At 33.8% G+C, this 22,601-nt stretch overlaps 1 protein-coding gene across 1 annotated transcript; it reads left to right on the forward strand.

The window, feature by feature from the left end:
* Nucleotides 1-627: 627 nt before the first annotated feature.
* TDRD15 (tudor domain containing 15) lies at nt 628-6,745 on the forward strand. Its single transcript, XM_068564142.1, is given in 7 exon segments — nt 628-1,711; nt 1,714-2,018; nt 2,321-2,818; nt 2,820-3,039; nt 3,042-3,374; nt 3,377-6,507; nt 6,509-6,745. Coding segments are annotated over 7 exon segments (5,808 nt in total).
* Nucleotides 6,746-22,601: the final 15,856 nt, after the last annotated feature.

The following is a 22,601-nucleotide window of genomic DNA, read 5'->3' on the forward strand; positions in this document are numbered from 1 at the left end:
AGGGTCTTTCCATGCCTCTCTTTCCTTACTGGTGTCCAGGACTCAGCCAGTTTCCCTCAGAGAAGAATCCTGGAGTTGTATAATGATGCTGATAGGGTCCCAAATATTGCTAATTGACACAGAGTGGGGAGTGTGAACAGTGTGTCCCCTGTTGGTTCACCATCCACCCTTGCTTCTAGCACTCACCCCCTTGAATTATGGGTTGTTGGAAGAGGTCTGAATGAGGGAAAGTAGTTTTCTTACAGGAGGGGGAGGAGTTTTCCAGTAGTTTTTATTTGGCTTCCTTTTATTGTACCATATCAGTCCAATATCTAGTAGAAATTTGTTAGTCTCTGAAAAATATTGCTTTTTTCTGTTTTCCAGTGATTATATATATTCTATTTTTTATGTTCTCTTGGTTGTTTCAATGGAATTTTTAAAGTGTGGAAGGCAGTGAACTGTTAAATGCATTTTGTTTCTCTTCATCTTGTCCAGTGTATGTAACTTGCCAACATGTTCAGTTTGGTAAATGCAGGCATAGAATTGTTTTTAAGATTTGTGTTTACATACATATAAGGCTAATTTCATTTAATTTTGACAGCTGTCTGTCCAGAAGCTAATAGGTACTTATTATTTGCTTTTTAGAAAATGGATTCTACATCTCTGTTACCAACATTTTTAGATGTGGATCTGACAGTATCACACATAGAATGTTTTCCCAAGGACGTTCTGGTGAAATTTCAAGGCAGAAATAATAGTGAATGTGAGTTTGACTACCACATATTGCAGAGGGAAATACAGCATATTCCAAAAGTAAAAAATAATGTGGACATTGATGAATTTTGTTTGGTAGAAGAAAGAATGTCAGGAGAATGGCAGAGAGGAAGAGTTGTGGAAAAGAAAAATGATCTGTATACTGTGCTCCTCATAGATCGCGGAGAAGAACTGAGAGTTGACAGTACGCAGGCTGCTTCAGCCTGTGGCAACTTATTTGATCTACCACCACGGGTAATGTTTGGCATTTTTGCCAACATATTACCAACTGGGGAAAAATGGTCTTCTAAGGCTTTGAATTACTTCAAGTCATTGATAGAACTACAAGTGAAAGGTTGTGTGCAAGCTGTTTTGCCTCTTCAGATGATGATTCTTGAAGTGCCAAAAATCATATCCCAGGTTCTTGAATTACAATTAGGGAGACTTATTGGTGGAGATTCATTTTGTCTTATTGTGGAAATGGTAAAAGAATTCCCCCAAAAAATGCCAGATTCATTACAACATAAAAGACCTGAATTATCATTAAGTAATAATGATACTTTACTTGATATTCAACATGTTCTGGATAATTTGCAACCATCTTTGTCAGTAGGCAGTATTGAAAGTGTAAAAGTATCATCTGCCGTGAGCCCAAGTAAATTTTATTGCCAACTAATTAAATGGATTCCAGAGTTAGAAAACTTGACCGTGTGTTTGACTTTGCATTATGATATTGTCAGTCAAGAAGGTAGTCCCGCGTATGATAATTTTGGAGTACTTTGTGTTGCCAAAAGGAGAAGTGGACAGTGGCATAGAGGAATTCTTCAGCAGCTTTTGCCTAATAATCAAGTGAAAATTTGGTTTATGGATTATGGCAGTAGTGAGACTATACCCTCAATTCATGTAGAGAAACTTAAACAGGATTTTATTTTAGAACCATTATTTTCATTTCCATGTTCTCTGACATATTTACACAGTCCAGAGATGCAAGAAAATTTCAACTAAGTGTATTTAAACAAGCCTTGTTAGGACAAATAGTATATGCATACCTTGATTGGTTCAGTAAGGATGAGCATTTGTATTATGTAACATTACAAACTCAAGAGTCTACAATTACTCCTAAGTGTCTGCTAAAGACCGTAGGCACACAAGTACTTTGTCCAGTGTCTGATTCAAAAATCTCTAATATGTTGAGGGAGACTAGTGCCTCAGATGTAAACGGCTTTGCAGTTGAGAGTTTTATTGCAAATACTGAATGGTCGATAGATTCTCTAAATAAAAAAGACATTGGGCTTCCCTGGTGGCGCAGTGGTTGAGAGTCTGCCTGCCAATGCGGGGGACGTGGGTTCGAGCCCTGGTCTGGGAGGATCCCACATGCCGCGAAGCAACTAGGCCCGTGAGCCACAACTACTGAGCCTGCGCGTCTGGAGCCTGTGCTCCGCAACAAGAGAGGCCGCGGTAGTGAGAGGCCCGCGCACCGCGATGAAGAGTGGCCCCCACTTGCCGCAACTGGAGAAAGCCCTTGCACAGAAACGAGGGCCCAACACAGCCAAAATTAAAAATAAATAAATAAATAAATAAAAAAGACACTTTGAAAGTAGATTTTCCTATTAAAACTGTAGAAATGGAGATAGAAGCTGTCTACATAGTTTTTGTAGCATATGTATTAAACCCATCAAATTTCTGGGTATGTACTAATGAACATCAGAATGAATTTCAAGATGTGATGAAAAATATAAACAAATTTTATGATTTGTGTGAAAATGATGAACTGATTCTAAGAAATCCAGGACCTGGATTATTTTGTTGTGCTAGATACAGCAAGGACAGACGTTTTTATAGAGCTGTCATTACTGAAATTAATGGTTATAAAATTAATGTTTATTTTTTGGATTATGGAAATACTGATTCCATACCATTTTTTGATGTAAAAATTTTGCTTCCAGAGTTTTGTGAGTTGCCTGTCTTAGCCATTTGCTGTTCACTTGCATATATATTTCCCGTTGAAGATTTATGGGTGAAGGCAGCAGTTGATTATTTTTAAAAAATTGTCTTGAACAAAGCAATTTTGCTTCAAGTTATAGCAAAAAAAAGATGAGAAGTATACTGTAAATATTCAGAATATTGAAGCCTCAGAAAATATCGATGTTGTCTCTCTTATGTTACAAGCTGGATATGCAGAATATTGGGAAGTAGAACCAGAATGTTGTCCAAAATCTGTAAGTGAATATTCAGTGTTAAATTTAAAATCTAAAAACAAAGTAAATATTAAGAAAGTCATATCTGCCCTTCTTGAAGGACCTAAACCTAAAAGTACCATTCAGATAAGCTAAAAGGAAGTAACTTTTCTTTGTTAAAGTCCCTAGATTTAAAAAACCCTTTCACCTTGTCTGTGAGACGTGAGCCACCATGGCCTTATAAAGAATGTGTGTTTAAACCAGGAACAGTCCTTGAAGTTAAGTGTTCTTATTATTATGGCCCAGGTGACTTCTCATGCCAGCTGCAATGTAAGTTAGAAGACTTAAACTTACTAATGGAACAACTTAAGGATTATTATAGTGTTCATTCTGATCCTTATCAGATTGGGCAGATTGCTTGTGTTGCTAAGTATTCTAAAGATGGGAAGTGGTATAGAGCTGCTATTTTGATGTGGTACTTGTTGATTATGGTTACCAGGAAAGAGTTTTAATTAAAGATCTTTGTGCTATTAAACCATGTTTCCTTTTTTTAGAAGGTCAGGCCTTCAGATGTAGTCTTAACCATTTAGTTGAACCCATTAGTTGTAAAGTATTCAATTGGACGAGAGAAGCATGCAGAGACCTTGGGAATTTTATTTCTTCATTTAGAGGGTTATTGACTTGTGTCATCTATGCCTTAGTTCTTATATATCCAAACTGTTTATGTAATTTGGTGGATTTACAATCTCCATTTGCTAGTGCAAGAGAATTTCTTAATAATCATGGCTCTGCACAGTATAGTACAGTATCAAAGCCATTTCCATCTTCAGTTAGTCTTTACAGTTATTCTTCCTTCAATATAAAAATTGGAAGTGAGGACGAAATATATATATCTCACATATATAGTCCCAAAAAGTTTTATTGCCAACTTAGTAGAAATAATAAAGACCTAGAGATGATAGAAACAAAAATCACAGAGATTAGTAACCTCAATCAGTGCCGCAAATCTGATTTTAGTAAAATGAGATTGTGCATATCTAAGTATATAGAGGATGGTCTCTCTTATAGAGCTTCAGCGATGCCGACAGGTTCATTATCTGACTTCCTGGTATATTTTGTGGACTTTGGAAATAAGCAATTAGTAGAAGAAAGTATGTTGAGGGATGTTTCAGATGAGTTTCCAGAGTTGCTGTTTACACCTATGCAAGCTATTAAATGTTTTTTGTCAGATCTTAGAGATATAGATATTCCAGAAGAAATCAATAGCTGGTTTGAAGATAATTTTTTGGGAAAACCATTAAGGGCAATAATATTGTCCAAGGAGCCAGATGACCAGCTTGGTGTAGACTTATATGATGGATATCAACATACAAATCAGAATATTAAAATGTTGATTCATGCTTATGGAGAAAAACATTGTGACCAAGCACAATGTGTGGAAAAGCGTCCTGAAACAAATAAGAAACTTGCTGTTTCCTTGAAAGGCAAAATAGAAAACAATTATCACCATAGTACAATAAGTAAAACTAGTCTAATAACGTATTCTGAAAGGAAAATAGATCAGTTAATGAATCCCAAAAGTATATATGGCAGGCTTTTGAAACCATCAGTTTGTTATAAAGTTGAACCTGTGTCAAAAAACAAGGTGAAGAAGTCTTTGAATGATGGACTTAAAAATAAAGGTGTAAAAATTGCCCCTGGGTCTGCACATATTATTGATGAAAGTGATGTGGACCAGAAATCAGTAAGGGTTGTATCACAGTCTTTTATCAGAGAATTAAATCAGACAGCCTCACAAAACACGTATAATCATGCTAGACCACAGATTAAAGACCTTCATTAACCCAAAATTTACTTGAATGCCAAAGTTAAAGGATATGTTTCTAATATAAGTAATCGAGCAAGTTTCCATATTCAGCTTGCCGAGACTGAAAATGTAATCATGAGCCTAGCGGATGGTCTAAATGCAAGAAGAGCCAATATAGTGAAAGAGAGAAAATCAGTCAAACCTGTGGTGGGAGATCTTGTAGTTGCAGAATACTCTGGTGACAATGCCATTTACAGAGCAGTTATTAAGAAAATTTTGCCAGGAAATTCTTTTGAAGTGGAATTTATTGACTATGGTAACACTGCAGTAGTAAACACATCAAAAATTTATGAAATTAAGAAGGAATTCTTAACTGTTCCTCAGCTAGGAGTTCATTCTTTCCTTAGTGGAGTAAAGTGGAATGAGCCTGATGAAATATGGTACAGCAAAACTGTGTTTTATTTTGCTTCAAGAGTAAGTAATAAAACAGCTTCTTGTGAGCTTTTGAAAAAGCATGAACAGAAATGGGAAGTAAATATAAATTGTGATGAAAAATGTGTCATTAATGAACTACTGAAATGGACAGCATGTTCAAAACTACAGAAAACAGTATTGCAAATGCCTAAGGTTGTCTCTCAGAAGTTGAGCCCTATTGATAAAGAAATGAAGGAAGGACTATCAAATGAGTATGAAGGTTCTATGATCCTTCAACCATCCTACCAACAGCTGGTTAATATTCCTTTTGAAGAGTTAAAACCTGGACAACTTGAAAAGGCTGAAATACTTTATGTTGCAAAATGTGGGATTTCTTATGTGAAGTTTTCTAAAAATAAAAAGATTTTATCAGATTTAACAGTATTAATTACTAAAGAAGTAAAAAAACCCTCTTTTTTATCAATGGAAAATATTGAAAAAGGCTTAGAATGCTTGGTAAAATCTTAAAAAACTTTGAAGTGGTATCGATCAAAAGTAGAAAAAAAGTGTGTTGATGAGAAAGTGCTTGTTTTTTTAGTAGATCATGGTAGGTATGAAATAGTGCCCTTATGTAATACCAAGGTGCTTACTAATGAAATCAGAAATATTCCAAGACAAGCTGTGCCTTGTAAATGGATTTGGTTTGAAAATTTTAGGAACATGCCATTTGAGTCCATTGTGTGCTTAGTTGCTCATTTGGAAATAAACATCCTTTTTCTGAAATATTTAGACTCTGCCTGGGAAGTAGAAATTTTGATAGATGGCCTGTTACTTTTGGAATATTTAAATTTAAATACAGTTCATGTTGAAGAAAACAAATTTAGATCTTCAGAAGTTATTTTCAACGTTGAATCTAAGATTCCTGTATCATCATGTACAATAAGATCATTTACTTGGGCAGAACTCCAAAATGGTAGGCAATATTCTGGTATTGCCACTGCTGTTTCTGATCCATCAGACTTCTGTGTTCAGTTAGAAGATTTCTTTGACACAATGAAATCTCTCTTTATGTTGCTTTCTGATCTACCAGAAGACTTAGAAACAGTGCCTCAAGAGCACGTAATTCCAGGTTCTAGTTGTTTGTTCAAATATGAATTGGAAGATCAGTGGAATAGGGTAGAAATTTTTGAAGTCTCTGATCAGTCTTTACTTTTTGTATTGATTGACTATGGATTTTCTGTTTACATACCTTATTCAGATGTAAAAAATCTTAAAATTGTTCCTGAGGAACTTCTGAATTTGCCAAGGCTAAGTTATCCTTGCATCTTATATGGTATCTTACCTGCTAAAGGGAAACATTGGAATGAAGAAGCCAGAAATTTTTTTTCAAGATTTCCTGAGTAAACCAGGCTTAGTTTTTCTGTTTAGGGAATACAGTTTTGAAACAAAACTGAAGGTAGATATCATTCATGAGAAAAATAATTTGGCAGATACGTTAGTTGCCTCTGGTCTTGCAATTTATTCTAAAGATTCAGATCATCTCAATGCAGTTACTAAATGCAGTCTACTAAAATCCAATATAAATCAAAGAGTAAGCCTGTTTGCCAATTTTTAGATCAAAGTTATTACAAAAGAGAAAGTATGAATTGTATGTGCACTGAGAAGCAAAAGCTGAAAAGGCAGAAAACTATAAAGAGGAAAGATGTCTGTAAGAACCTCTTAAAGAAAAACCATATTAGTAAAAGATTACATTCTAGAAATTTAACACTGAGGAAGAAGGTTGGTAGTGGAAAACATAATCCCCGAAATACCACTGCATTTGATACATGTGCAGCAGCTTCGTTTTGGGAACTACCTAATGGTTTGAATGATAACACCAATTGCATTGAAAACATTTCTGAAAAACTACCAAGTGGAGTACAGGGAACTAATACAATGGACTTGAGAACAGCAGAAAAAGCATTGCATGTTAATAAAAAAATTATATCAGAACATTTGAAAGGTAAGTAGCCATTTTTAAAAAAAGATTTTCCGTAGCTTTTGTAGATTTTTGATTCTTTAAAAGTTTGTTATTTACTAAAATTATTCAAGTTGAAAATAACCTGCAAGATTTTACTAAAAATTTTGAATAAATGGATAACTAGAAGTGATCACTTGAATTATAAAATGATGCTTCGCTATTTTTACCTCTTTTGAATGGTGACCTTTGAGAATGTAATGAAAGTAGAGGGTTTGAACCACATATGCGTGCACACATGCATGACATTTTACAAATTTCAGGGGTTTCACAAAACTCCTGAAGGTCCATAGATCTCAGGTTGATCTTGCTACTATTAGAGAGCTTCCTGGGCTCATTTTGAAGAATCAATTTTCTATTATGTTTCTTATCAGATTAAATATATCTTCAGGTTTTTTGAGTGTGATTCTCAGCATAATGATAATGCAGTTAAACTTACAGAATAAGCTGATTCCAGCATATTTCATCTGAAAATTTTTAGACATCAAATTGATTCTAAAATACTATTAAAATTTTAATATTTTACATGCTAGAGTATTGTCGATTTGGCTTATGCACATTGTATTTCATTTTCTGTATGGATTAGTTAGGATTTTGTAGGCTATAAAGAATGTTCTCTGCTTAATGAATGTTTGTTCTGCCTGTAAATTGGTATATTATTCCATATTATAATTAGTATCATAGCCGGTTACATTCTGTGAATGAATGGAGGTGTCTTGTTTTTATTGATGTATTTTAGAAAGAGGATTTCATTTGAATTCATATTAGATGTTCTATAGTGAATTGATCAATGCTTTAAAATTGGCCCCTTTTTCTTATTTTTGAATCACTCTTTTATCATAGTAGCAGTTGTGGTAGAGTGCTTATTTATTGTGTTCCAGGTACTGTGTGGTGATTTATGTGTATTAGCTCATTTAAAGCTTACCACAATTCTATAAAGTAGGTTGATATTAAGGTTTAAAATGTAGTCTAATAACTAGTATCCTACTTCTTTGCCTGAATTCAAAACCACTTTACAGAGACAAGGAAAAAGACAATTGATGAGCAACATATCCATGGGCAAATGGCTTTACCAATATTGAATCAATAAACTAGACTTACCCACATAGGCACAGAGGAGAGTTTCTCCATATGGGGGCTTACCCATGTAAACCTTACAGCTTGAGGTAGTTATCTCTATAAAGGGAGAGAGGGAGGAGGAAGAGGCTAATCCAACATAGATCTTTCTCATTGTAAATGGACCAGTCAGATTGCCTCTACTACTTGTGTATAAGGGAGGAAAGAGACCAGAGAATTGTTATGCTAGGAGTGTGCCTCAATCATGAATACTTCCACATGGAAGGAAGATTGGGAATGGGAAGAAGTACCCCTCTCCCCCAAAGTTATTATCACTATTTTATGGATAAGGCTCAGGGAAATTAAGTAAATTTCCCGTGCATATAAAGCTGGTAAGTAAGGAACTGAAAATTTAAACTCAGATTTCTCCAACTCCAAAGTCTACTTTTATTCATTATTTATACTTAAAAAAATAGTTTATTTGAGGAAGAGTTTTTCTATAAAACTCTTGACGATCAGTCCATACATTTTGGCACTTACATATCTTTTATTGTTCCTTTACCTGTGTATGTTTCTGCCTTCTTTGTTTTTCCTATCAAATTCTTTAAGATCCCACTTTTGGTCCCCATTCTATCTCACTTCCTGCATTCCTTAATACACAGTGAATCAAAAAGTGAATTAAAGTGTGAAAGTAGCAGTTATAAAAGGAGTCAGAGAATCAAACAAATTATACTTCTTAAAACATTTGAAGTCCCATTTAAGGAAAAATCATAACTTCAGTGAGACAAATAAAAGAAATATGGTTTTACGGACTAAGAATAGACTGATAAATTTGCTATAATTATAGTTTTAAAACAAAACAAAATAAGAAAACAACATACACTGATTTATTTGCCTTGAGTATCATCCGAGCTCCTTCCACCTGTATTACTTGTCCAAGGGCAGTAGTAACCACTGCTGTTTGCTGCTGTTATTGCCTGCGGGCTCTCTGAGTCTAGAGGAAAATGGTTTTAGTAGTTCTTGTTTGAAGATAATCAATAAATATTATACTTGAGAAACTCTCTCGCCTATTAAAAATGTTACCAGAGGGGCTCTAACAGCAGTGGTTTTCAACCTAGTCTTTGCATTGGCATTAAGAAAGGACGTTTTTTAAAACTCTGATGCCTGGGTCTCACTTTTAGAGATTGTTTTAATTGGTCAGGCTATGGCCTTGCCATTAGGATTTTAAAGCTCCCCAGGTGATTCTAGTGTAGAGCCACTTACTAATACTTACTATTCTAGAAAGTATTATGGATAACTTCCTGAATTATTTTGTGAGTGAAAATAGTAATTCTGGATTTTATGTGGGGAAACTTTTAGAATCTGTCCCTTTCTGTATTTGGAATCCAGACTATACATGATGAGTCACAGTAATCCTCTGCTAAACTTAATTCAGAGTAAAAGACGTTGTGTTAGAAATGGCCTAGCAGCATTATTTTAGTTATAGAAGTTGCTGCCTCTTATATTTAGAAAATTGGCTTAAATTTCTCATAGATTTAGCCTACTATATCAGTATTTAAATATTCAAGGTCATTTTTTTTAACATCTTTATTGGAGTATAATTGCTTTTACAGTGGTGTGTTTCTGCTTTATACCAAAGTGAATCAGCTATACATATACATATATCCCCATATCTCCTTCCTCTTGCGTCTTCCTCCCATCCTCCCTATCCCACCCCACTAGGTGGTCACAAAGCACCGAGCTGATCTCCCTGTGCTATGCAGCTGCTTCCCACCAGCTAGCTATTTTACATTTGGTAGTGTGTATATGTCCATGCCACTCTCTCACTTCGTCCCAGCTTCCCCTTCCCCTTCCTCTGTCCTCAAGTCCATTCTCTACGTCTGCGTCTTTATTCCTGTCCTGCTCCTAGGTTCATCAGAACTTTTTTTTTTTTTTTAGATTCCGTTTATATGTGTTAGCGTACAGTATTTGTTTTTCTCTTTCTGACTTCACTCTGTACGACAGACTCTAGGTCCAGCCACCTCACTACAAATAACTCAATTTCATTTATTTTTATGGCTGAGTAATATTCCATTGTATAGATGTGCCACATCTTCTTTATCCATTCATCTGTCGATGGACACTTAGGTTGCTTCCATGTCCTGGCTATTGTAAATAGAGCTGCAGTGAACATTGTGGTACATGACTCTTTCTGAATTATGTTTTTTTCAGGGTATATGCCCAGTAGTGAGATTGCTGGGTCATATGGTAATTCTATTTTTAGTTTTTTAAGGAACCTCCATACTGTTCTCCATAGTGGCTGTATCAATTTACATTCCCACCAACAGTGCAAGAGTGTTCCCTTTTCTCCACACCCTCTCCAGCATTTATTGTTTGTAGATGTTTTGATGATGGCCAGTCTGACTGATGTGAGGTGATACCTCATTGTAGTTTTGATTTTCATTTCTCTAATGATTAGTGACGTTGAGCATTCTTTCATGTGTTTGTTGGCAATATGTATATCTTTGGAGAAATGTCTATTTAGGTCTTCTGCCCATTTTTGGATTGGGTTGTTTGTTTTTTTGATATTGAGCTGCATGAGCTGCTTGTAAATTTTGGAGATTAATCCTTTGTCAGTTGCTTCATTTGCAAATATTTTCTCCCATTCTGAGGGTTGTCTTTTCGTCAAGGTAATTGTTTTTATTTACGGACTGTTTTCTCCAAAATAAAAGTTACTAGGCTTTTTCCAGGATGTTTTTGCAGGGTTTTTTGTTTTTGTTTTATTGTTGTGGTTGGTTGGTTACTTGCTTATTTATTCTTGTCTGGAATTCCTGAGTAGATCATCAGGGGAACTAGAGACTGTAACAACCCTTTAAAAAAGCAAAAAATATCTAGTTACTCTTTGGTAATGAGGTAGTGCTTGGTATTTATGTACTACCTATTTTTTTTTTTTTCCTTTTCAAAAAAATTTTTATTGAAATATAGTTGATTTGCAATGTAGTGTTTCAGGTATACAGCAGAGTTATTCACTTATGCATATACATGTATCTGTTCTTCTTCACATTCTTTTCCCATTTAAGTTATTACAGAATATTGAGCAGAGTTCCCTGTGCTATACAGTAGGTCCTTGTTGGATATAGCAGTGTGTCCATGTCAATCCCAAACTCCCAGTCTATCTCTCCTCCCCACCTTCCCCCCTGGTAACCATAAGTTTGTTCTCCAAGTCTGTGAGTCTGTTTCTATTTTGTAAATAAGTTCATTTGTAGTGGTGTTTGTAGATTCTGCATACAAGCAATATTATATTTATCTTTCTCTGACTTGCTTCACTTAGTATGATAATCTTCAAGTCCATCCATGTTGCTGCAAATGGCATTATTTCAGTCTTTTTAATGGCTGAGTAATATTCCATTGTATACATGACTACATCTTTATCCATTTATCTGGACGTTTAGGTTGCTTCCATGTCTTGGCTATTGTAAACAGCACTGCAGTGAACATTGGGGTGCATGTATACTTTTGAACCATGTTTTTCTCCAGATATATGCCCAGGAGTGGGATTGCTGGATCATATGGGAGCTCTGTTTTTAGTTTTTTAAGAAACCTCCATACTGGTCTCCATAGTGGCTGTACCAATTTACATTCCCACCAACAGTCTAGGAGGGTTCTCTTTTCTGCACACTCTATACAGCATTTATTGTTCGTAGATGTTTTTGATTATGGCCATTCTAACTGGTGTGAGGTGATATCTCGTAGTTTTGATTTGCATTTCTCTAATAATTAGTAATGTTGAGTATCTTTTCATGTGCCTCTTGGCCATCTGTATGTCTTCTTTGGAGAAATGTCTATTTAGGTCTCCTGCCTAGTTTTTGATTAGGTTGTTTTTTTGTTTTTTGTTTTTTTTTGATATTGAGCCACATGAGCCACATGAGCTGTTTGTAAATTTTGGAGATTAATCCCTTGTCGGTCACTGGTTTGCATTTTCTCCCATTCTGTGGGTGTCTTTTCATTTTGTGGTGTTCTTTGATGTACAGAAGCTTTTGAGTTTAATTAGGTCCCATTTGTTTTATTCTTGTTTCTATTTCCATTACTCTAGGAGACGGCTTGAAAAAGATATTGCTGTGATTCACGTCAGAGAGTATTCTGCCTGTGTTTGTTTTCCTCAGAGTTTTATGGTATCTGGTCTTACACTTAGGTCTCTAATCCATTTTGAGTTTATTTTTGTGTGTGGTATTAAAGAATGTTCTAATTTCATTTTTTACATGTAGCTGTCCAGTTTTCCCAGCACCATTTATTGAAGAGACTGTCTTTCCTCCATTTTATAGTCTTGCTTCCTTTGTTATAAATTAATTAGCCATAGGTGTGTGAGTTTATTTCTGGGTTTTCTGTCTTGTTCCAGTGATCTTTATGTCTGTTTTTGTGCCAGTACAATACTGTTTTGATGCCTGTAGCTTTGTAGTATAGTCTGAAGTTGGGGAGCCTGATTCCTCCAGCTCTGTTTTTCTTTCTCAAAATTGCTTTGGTTATTTGGGGTCTTTTGTGTCTCCATACAAATGTTAAGATTTTCTTGTTCTAGTTCTGTGAAAACTGCCATTGGTGATTTGATAGGGATTGCATTGAATCTGTAGATTGCCTTGGGTCGTATAGTCATTTTGAGAATATTGATTCTTCTAATCCAAGAACATGGTATATCTTTCCAACTGTTTGTGTCATCTTAAATTTCTTTCATCAGCATGTTATAGTTTTTGGAGTTCAGGTCTTTTGTGTCGTTAGGTAGGTTTATTCCTAGGTATTTTGTTGTTTTTGATGTGATGGTAAATGGAATTGTTTCTTTAATTTCTTTCTGATCTGTTGTTAGTGTATAGAAATGCAGCAGATTTCTGTATATTAATTTTGTATCCTGCAACTTCACTGAACTCATTGATGAGTTCTAGTAGTGTTCTGGTAGCATCTTTAGGAGTTTCTATGTATAGTATCATGTCATTTGCAAACAGTGACAGTTTTACTTCTTCTTTTCCAATTTGGATTCCTTTTATTTCTTTTTCTTCTCTGATTGCTGTGGCTAGGACTTCCAAAACTATGTTGAATAAAAGTGGCGAGAGTAGACATTCTTGTCTTGTCTCTGATCTTAGAGGAAATGCTTTCAGCTTTTCACTGTTGAGTATACCTTCTACAGTTTTTTATTTAACTGGAAGACATCTTTGAAATATATCTGGAATGGCAACCCAGTTTTAGAGAAGAGTTTTGTCTGACATTTTACATTTGAGATCGTATCTAGACATCCAAAGGGGAGTGGCTGACAAGTATGTCAGAGTGAATTTTGAAAATACTCCACTAGTAAGTGGTACATATTCATAAATCAGTTGCATTAGATCTAGCATGGTGATGAAAAGTATGGGCATTGAGAGCCCTACTTCCTGAGTTTGTATTCCTGCTTCATCCCTTATTAAGTGAAAATGTAGCTAAGCTCTTTAACTGATATGTTTCTCAGTTTCTTCATCTGTAAAATGGAGATCATCATAATAACTACTCCATTGTCTGGTGGAGGATTAAATAAAACACATAAAGCATTTTCACTAGTACCTGGTACATAGTAAGTGCTTACTGTTAGAAATGCCAATAATCATCATAATAAAGCTAGTATACTTGTTTTGAAAATATTTTGTGAAATAGTAATTTCAAAAAATTCTGATGCTCTGTAAGAAATATTTAGTAGGACTGTATACATACATGTGCATACCATACTTGCAGTATAATAGGTAGACTAATGGTTAGATTTGTTTTGAAGGTAGGATTTGTGATTAGCAGATAATTATTCTATGTAAAGACTAGAATAGGCTACATGTATTTGTTTCATAGTGATTATAATTGTACAGATATTGTTCTAAGTAAAGACTAGAATAGGCTACATGTATTTGTTTCATAGTGATTATAATCGTTTAAGCAAAGCTATTTTAAGTTGTTATATGTATAATTATATGTATATGTTTTTATATATGTTTAACTGGTTTATGCTGTAATTCTTACCTTTACTTTTTATATTGGCACTTTTAGGAATTGTTAGGTAAAAATTCTGTTTATGGTAGGAATTTTCAAAATCTTGAGTAACTATTAGTAAAACCCATAATGCTTTGAAAATTGTATTACAATATACTCATTTTTTGCTTGCTGTTTCCGTAGAGGGAGAGGAAAGTTCAGATTGTTTGTTTATGCATCAATTTGTCAGCAAATGATACATAGGATACACAGTAATTACTGTCTTTATATGCTCCAGATATATTATAAAAGTGGTAAGCATAGAACAATTTATAATATTAAAGCGTGTTAAAAGAATCTAGGTTGTTCAGATTGTTTTCTCAGGAGACAGTGATTAGAATGTTAGAGACAATTTTTGTCACCAAGGATTGTGATTTGATTTCAGAAATACTAAGGAAATGTGGTTCACCCCTAAAGTATCTTAAAAACATTTTTTTTGATAAATAATTCTTTACGTGTGCTTTCACAGTCATTAGACAACATCATTTTAACATTACCTTCAATATTTTTTAGTTGTCTTTTTTGACGAAAACCTTTATTTCAGTTGCTACTTTGTAGCGTCCTAATTGCAGTCATGGGTAATATGTAGAGTTAATGTTGTATAACCATATTCCCTGGGAAATATAGGTGCTTACAGGACTGATATTTATCAAAAGTGTAAAGAAGAGAGGTCAGAATTAATCCCATCCTTCCATCTTTTTAGCTCATACTGTGGTATTTTTTCTTTTATATCTATTTTTAATTTGGTTTTATGTTTTTGGTTTATTACTTGTGGATATTTGTGACATTAAAGAACATCCCTATTTAGTGGTGGGGGGATAGATATTGTCAGAGCATTTACCTGTGAACTGGAATTTATTTTGCAAGTAAATGTTTATTGAGCAAATTCAATGTTGTTTTGGTGCAAAGATAGAACCTTAAAATTATACAAGTGTGCTTAGGAGTCAGTGTAAGTCAAATAGTTTTGAAAAACTAGCGATCTAGTGATTTAAAGAATTTTGGGGAAAACGTAAATTTCTGAAGCTGGCTAGGGACAATAAAGTTTATCATTTGTACACGTATATTGAGTGTTGAATGTGTGTTGATGTTATTTTTTGAGGCTAGGAAATAATTTCCAGAAATACTGTTTATGAATATATTTGAGTTTAAATCTGGTGTCCTGAAAGTTAAAGTTTATTCAAGGCAGGCAGACATTATGTATATATTTTTTACATTACGAGTTAATATCTAGTTTGTGATTATTTTAGAGCAGAGAGTTTAACATTTACTCATTGTAATCTAATTTCTTTGAATACTTTTGTGTCACCTTTCCCAAAACCTTACCAGATCTTGAAGGTTGTTTTCTACAGTGTAGAAAAATGCTTCAATTGGAAAAATAATTGACCCTACATAACTTCTATGGCTGTATCACTGGGTTGCTTTTGTTGTTGTTGTTGTTTTTTTGGTACCATAAGATATACCAAAGTTAATGACTTGGTTACTTTAAAAAATGGAATTTGGATGCCAAAGTAAGATGAAGTAGGAATAATGAATGTTTTTGGTACTAATTTAATCACGAAGGGCTGCATACCCCTTTAGTTTTTTAGAGTTCTTTTAACTTTATGTCTTGATGTATAATATTTTATGTTTGGTATTGACCAGAAATAGACAAACTTCACAAATTTAGTTACAGCATTTAAATTAATAAATACTATAGAAAATATTTTTTCAAGTCTACCTTTCATTTAATTCCTAATTGATTCTTTTTTTCTATTTGGACAGAAGCCCAATACAGAAAGTAGCTGAAGAGATGATTAAAATCAGGTTTCCCTCTTTTACGATAAATAGTGCTAAGCCATGCAGCGTGGCCAAAAAAAAGATAAGTAGTGCTTAATTTAAAACTAATTTTTTTTGTTTTGAAGGTACATTTTTTTCCCCCCTATATTAAACTATTTTATTATACAGCAACATTACAGCATGGAGGATATATAGTAATACTATAGTTTCCTTCAGAGTACTTTTGAATAAAAACAAAAGATAGCATATTTATCTTAGGATTTATATTTTCTTAGAATTAAGTTTCATGTTTTACAGCTAATAATAGTCAATATTAGAATAATGCTTTTTTTCCACTCTAAAACACTTGTATTAATTTATGTGAGTAGAATATGTTATTTATAGGTGTTGGTAACAGAGTATTGGTGAAAAATTTGGGGAGCATTAGAACATTTAATGTCTTAGAGTAAAATATTCAAAGTCTATGATTATTAAATTTTACCTATTTTTATTTCTTTCTAATTTTGCTTTACTCATATACACTAGAGTGATAGTTTTCAAACTCATGTAAAAATGGCTTATAAAAATGGAAAGTTTGATTACTTATTAAAATTATGATTGTTTTTTAAGGTATTCACATCATGCGTTTTGAAGGGTACATATTGATCTGAAAAAACCCATATCCAAAATTGTTATAAATACAAATTATTTAGCCATTTTTATTTTCCTGGCATGATCACTTTGATTCTAAATTCTTCTGTATGAGATGCTGAGTTGTTTAAATGTCAGTGTCTTGTTTTTACTTTTTCATTTGTGTGTATTAACTTTATACCTTTTTCTGATTTTAATGAGTATTGAACTCTAATATTTTAAAAACCTTATATTATTGATGAATTTTATTTGTGTACACCCAAAGAAAATTATTTTTGTTTTGTGTATCGAATGTTTTGAGTTAAAAATTTTTCACTATAAAATAACTTGTGATACTTCCCTAAGTTAAACAGTATATGTGTGTATATGTGTTTTAACAAAATCATGCCATGTGCGTATTGTGGTGAAAAAGTTAATTCATTTAAAAATTTTATTTACAAAGATAGTTCTTACTCAAATTAAGCACATTATAGTTTATTTCTTATGTTTAAAGCACTTTTGTCATCTTAAAAATACAGGTTTTTTTGTTTTTTTTTAAAATATTCTTAATCCTTTTTACTTTTAAGGGGAATGCTGGATTTCTAAAAATTACAGATCTCTTTTTTTTTTTTTAATTTATTATTATTATTATTAATTTTTATGTATTTATTTATTTATGGCTGTGTTGGTTTTTTCGTTTCTGTGCGAGGGCTTTCTCTAGTTGCGGCAAGTGGGGGCCACTCCTCATCGCAGTGCGCGGGCCCCTCACCATCGCGGCCTCTCTTGTTGCGGAGCACAGGCTCCAGACGCGCAGGCTCAGCATTTGTGGCTCACGGGCCCAGCTGCTCCGCGGCATGCGGGATCCTCCCAGAACCAGGGCTCGAACCCGTGTCCCCTGCATCGGCAGGCAGACTCTCAACCACTGCGCCACCAGGGAAGCCCCCAGATCTCTTTTTAAAATATTTTTGGTTTCTGCTTTGAATATAATTCTTACCTATTTTCAGAAGTCTCCAGCATTGTATTTTTTTCTCTATTTGACTTTTAGTATAATTTTTCTTAGTATGGATATCATAATATAACCTACATATATTTAAGATTCTAATAGTTATTCCCCTTTGGCTATGATACATTAACATCTTAGTGTAATCTTTAAGTAAATTTTTAGTCATCATAAAGTGATCAGTTGCTGACTAAAGTTATTAAAATAATGCTTTTGTATAGCACAACATATTTATTTCTCTATGTCCTTGAATGTAGTGATCTCTGAGTATCTTCTCATTACTAAATCATCATCATTTCATTCATCATAAGTTTTGAAAGTCACTATATTAGATATAGGAGAGATAAAAATAAGTCAAATTCTGGTTCTTAAGATATTTCCATCACAGTGGTAGAAACAAATTAATAAACAACTATAATAAACACTGGTATGTAGTATGCAGTAAAGATGCGTAAGAGGTGTTTTAGATCCTCAGAGGACAGTGTGCCTAACTGCGTAGGATTGAGGAACCAGTTAAAAGATTTACAAAAATATAACCTGTGAGCCTGATTCTTGAAAGAATAGTGGTATATATATGTACAAGAAAGGAAATGTACAAGAAAGGAAATGTACAAGAAAGGAAATTATAGAAAGCATAGTACAGCCAAGTAAAGTTGACTCACTACAAACACAACTACTTTTGTTTTGACTGCCAAGGCCTGAGGGGAGGGGAGGGAGGAAGTGACTGCTAATGGGTATGGAGTTTCTCTTTGGGGTGATGAAAAACGTTCTGAAGTTGATTGGTGACAGTGGTTGCACAACTCTGAATATACTAAAACCCATGGACTTGTACAGTTTAAAAAGGTGAATTTTATGACAAGTGAGATCTTAAACTGCTTAAAAATTACATATATGAAGAGTATGTATAGCTTATGAATTCAGTAAGCTATCCTTTGAAACTATTAAAAGAAGAAAAGAGAAATGTAATGAATAGTTCTGGTATCTGTTACTAGGATTTCAAAATTAAATAAAATATCAAACCTCAAGGTGTTTAAAAAAAAAAAAAAAGACCTAGGAAAGGGAAAAGAGCATCCTTAGCCCAGAGCATTCTTTGCATGTCATGATTAGCTATTGGTGTATAATGCATTTTTAAACCTTTATTATTTTTAAATGTAGCGAAAAGAAAAGTGCACAGAACAAAATTATACAGCTAGAGGGTTTACTTCTTGTTGAACACTCATGTAACCACTACACAGTTCAAGAATAGAACATGGCCAAGGCTCTAGAAGCTCTTTCCCTCTCCTTTCCGATATTTATGCTTTCTCCAAGTGAACCACTATTTTGACTATTGTGGTATTTCCCTTCTTACTTTTTTTGTTTTAAAAAGTTTTACCACCTAATTTTGCCAACAACAGAGAGGTAATGTTGCTTTCTTTTCTTTTAATGGTTATGTATGGAACTCATGGTATGCTTTTCTATCTGCAATTTGTTTTTTGCAGTTTTTTAAATATATGAGATTCATCCATTTCATGTATAGCTGTGGTTCATTTATTTTATTTTTTAAATTTATTTTTTAGAACAATTTTTATTGAAGTATAGTTGGTTTACAATATTAGTTTCATGTGTGCAGTATAGTGATTCAGTATTTTTATAGATTATATTCTATTTAAAGTTATTTCAAAATAATGGCTATATTTCTATACTTGTATTTTATTTATTTTATACATAGTAATTTGTACCTCTTAATCCTTTACCCCTATCTTGCCCCCACTTCCCTCTCCCCACTGGTAACCACTAGTTCTCTATATCTGTGAGTCTGTTTCTGTTTCGTTATATACATTCATTTGTATCATTTTTTAGATTCTACATATATGTGATAAAGTGTTTGTCTTTCTCTGACTTATTTCACTAAGCATAATCTTCTCTAGGTCCATCCATGTTGTTGCAAGTGACAGAATATAAATCTTTTTAATGGCTGAGTAATATTCCATTGAGTATATATATCACTTTTTCTTTATTCTTCTGTTGGTGGACACTTGGGCTGCTTCCTTATCTTGGCTATTTTAAATAATGCTGCTGTGAATATTGGGGTGCATGTATCTTTTTGAATTAGTGTTTTCTTTTTCTTTAGATATATACCTAGCAGTGGAATTGCTGGATCATTTGGTAATTCTGTTTTTAGTTTTTTGGAGCACCCTCCATAGAGGTTGTGCCAATTTACATTCCCACCAGCAGTGCACTAGGGTTCCTTTTTCTCTGCATCCTCACCAACATTTGTTTTTTGTAGTTGTGATGATAGCCTTTTTGACAGGTGTGGGGTGATATCTCATTGTGGTTTTGATTTGCATTTCTCTGATTAGCGATGTTGAGCATTTTTTCATGTAACTGTTGGCCATCTGTATATCTTTGGAAAAAAATGTCTCTTCAGGTCTTCTGCCCATTTTTTAATCATGTTGTTTGTTTGTTTTTTCTTTTTTGATGTTGTGTGGGCTGTTTATTTATTTTGGGTATTAACCCCTTATTAGTTATATCATTTGCAAATATTTTCTCCCATTCTATAGATTGTCTTTTTGTTGATGGTTTCCTTTACTGTGCAAAAGCTTTTACAGTTAATTAGGTCCCATTTATTAATTTTTGCTTTTGTTTCCTTTGCTTTAGGAGTCAGATAAAAAAAAAAATAGTGTTACAGTTTATGTCAGAGTGTCCTGCTTACGTTCTCTTCCAGGAGTTTTATGGTTTCAGTTCTTACATTTAGTTCTTTAATCAGTTTGGGTTTATTTTTGTATATGGTGTGAGAAAATGTTCTAATTTCATTATTTTACATGTAGCTGCCCAATTTTCCCGCTTATTCAAGAGAGGCTGTCTTTTCTCCATTGTATGTTCTTGCATTCTTTGTCGTAGATTAATTGACCATAAGTGTGTTGGTTTATTTCTGAGCTCTCCATTCTGTTCCATTGATCTGTGTGTCTTGTTTTTGTGCCATTACCATGCTGTTTTGATTACTGTAGCTTTGTAGTATGTGGTTCATTCATTTTCATTTCTAAATAATATTTCATTATAAAATATTGGGATTTATTCATTCTACTTTTGATGACATTTTTCCAGTTTTCAACTATTGCAAATACTTTTTTGAAGCACTGTGTTATATCATGAACATATATGTACATTTCTGTTTGGTGTGGTCTGGGTTACATTGCTGGAATTGCTGGGTCATTGACTGTACACTAGAGTGGCTGAGAACAGAGGTGGTATGATACCACTGGATGGGTAATTCTCTTCACCTGTTTGCTGAGTATATCTTTTGTGGTGGATGCCTTATGATGACCATGACTCACCTAGTCACATACCAGGATTCACATGGCCATTACTACTAGCCTGTCCAAATGCCTCTTATCCACATTTTCTTGTCTTCATCTTCCAGACTTGTTTCTTCTTAGCTTTGATCAACTCACTTAGCCAGTTACTACTGTATGGAAGTCTTCTATACATACATACATACTTAAGGTTTCTTCCATTTCCATTCGAAAAGGATGTAGACTCTACCCAGAAGTAGAATTTCTTCTCACCAGGAAGAAATGCCCCTCAGTGGGAATGTGGTTTGGCAGTAGTTCATGTTGGTGTACAATAACATATTGAATTGGCCAATTTATGGGTTGGGCTTGATTTTTTTTTTTTAAGTCCTATGTCAAATGGTCATAGGAAACCTACCCATGAAGACAAAGAAAGCCCATGTGACTTCTTGTGTTTTAAATCAAACTTACATACTTGGGATGTGTTGTGTAATCCTTTTAATGTCTTGTTGCATTTGGTTCTGGTATTTTTTTTTAAAGGAATTTTGTTAATGACAAGTACTGGTGTGTAGGTTTTGTTTTCTTGTGTTGTCTAGTCTGGATATGGTATCAGGGAAACAGAATGACTTGGGAAATATCTCCTCTATTGTATGAAAAATTTTATGTATGATTGGTATTATTTCTTCCTTTAAAATTTGTCAGAATTCACCAGTAAAGCTCTCTGAGCATGGGCATTTCTTTGTGAGAAGATTGTTAATTACTACTTCAGTTTTTTTGCTTGTTATAGATATGTTCAGATTTTATATTTTTTTCCTGAGTCAGTATTGGTTGTTAGTGTCATTCTAGGAATTTGTTCATTTCACCCAAGTTGTCTAACTTGTTTACATAAAGTTATTCATAATCTCCCTTACAGTCCTTTTAATTTTGTAGTGTCAGTAGTTATATATTCCCAGTTTCATTCCTTATTTTGGTAATTTGCTTCTTTTTCTTCAGTTTTTAAAAATTGTGGTATAATGCACATAATGTTTACCATCTAAACTGTTTTTAAGTGTACAGTTCAGTGGTATTAAGTATGTTTACATTATTGTGCTACCATCACCACCATTCATTTCCAGAACTCTTTTCATCTTGCGCAACTGAAACTCTATACCCATTAAACACTACACTCCCCATCCTACCCTCCTCCAGCCCCTGGAAAACCACCATTTAACATTCTACTTCTATGAATTTGACTACTCTAGGTACTGCACATGAGTGGGATTATATAGTATTTATCCTTTTGTGACTGGCTTATTTCACTTAGCATAATTCTTCAAGGTTCATTCATGTTGTATCATGTCAGAATTTCTATCATTTTTAAGGCTGAGTAATCTTTGGATCGAAAGTGAGTCTTTTATAGACAGCTTATAGTTGCATCATGTTTTTAAATCTAGTCTTCCAATTTCTGTCTTTTGATTGGAGAGTTTAATCTATTTATACTTAATTACTTGTAAGGAGGAGCTTCTGTCATTTTGCTTTTTGTTTTCTATATGCCTTCTAACTTTTTCCTCTTATTTTCTGCATTACTTCTGTTGTGTTTTGTGTTTAAATGATTTTTTTGTAGTGAAACACTTTTCTCATTTTGTGTATATTCTATAGCTCTTTTCTTTGGTTACCATGGGGGTTACATTAACATCCTAGAGTTATAAAACTCAAATTTGAGTTTATGCCGGCTTAACTTCAGTAATACATA

The sequence above is a fragment of the Eschrichtius robustus genome, chromosome 15 (genome assembly GCF_028021215.1).
Source record: "Eschrichtius robustus isolate mEscRob2 chromosome 15, mEscRob2.pri, whole genome shotgun sequence".
In the NCBI taxonomy this organism is placed as follows: Eukaryota; Metazoa; Chordata; class Mammalia; order Artiodactyla; family Eschrichtiidae; genus Eschrichtius; species Eschrichtius robustus.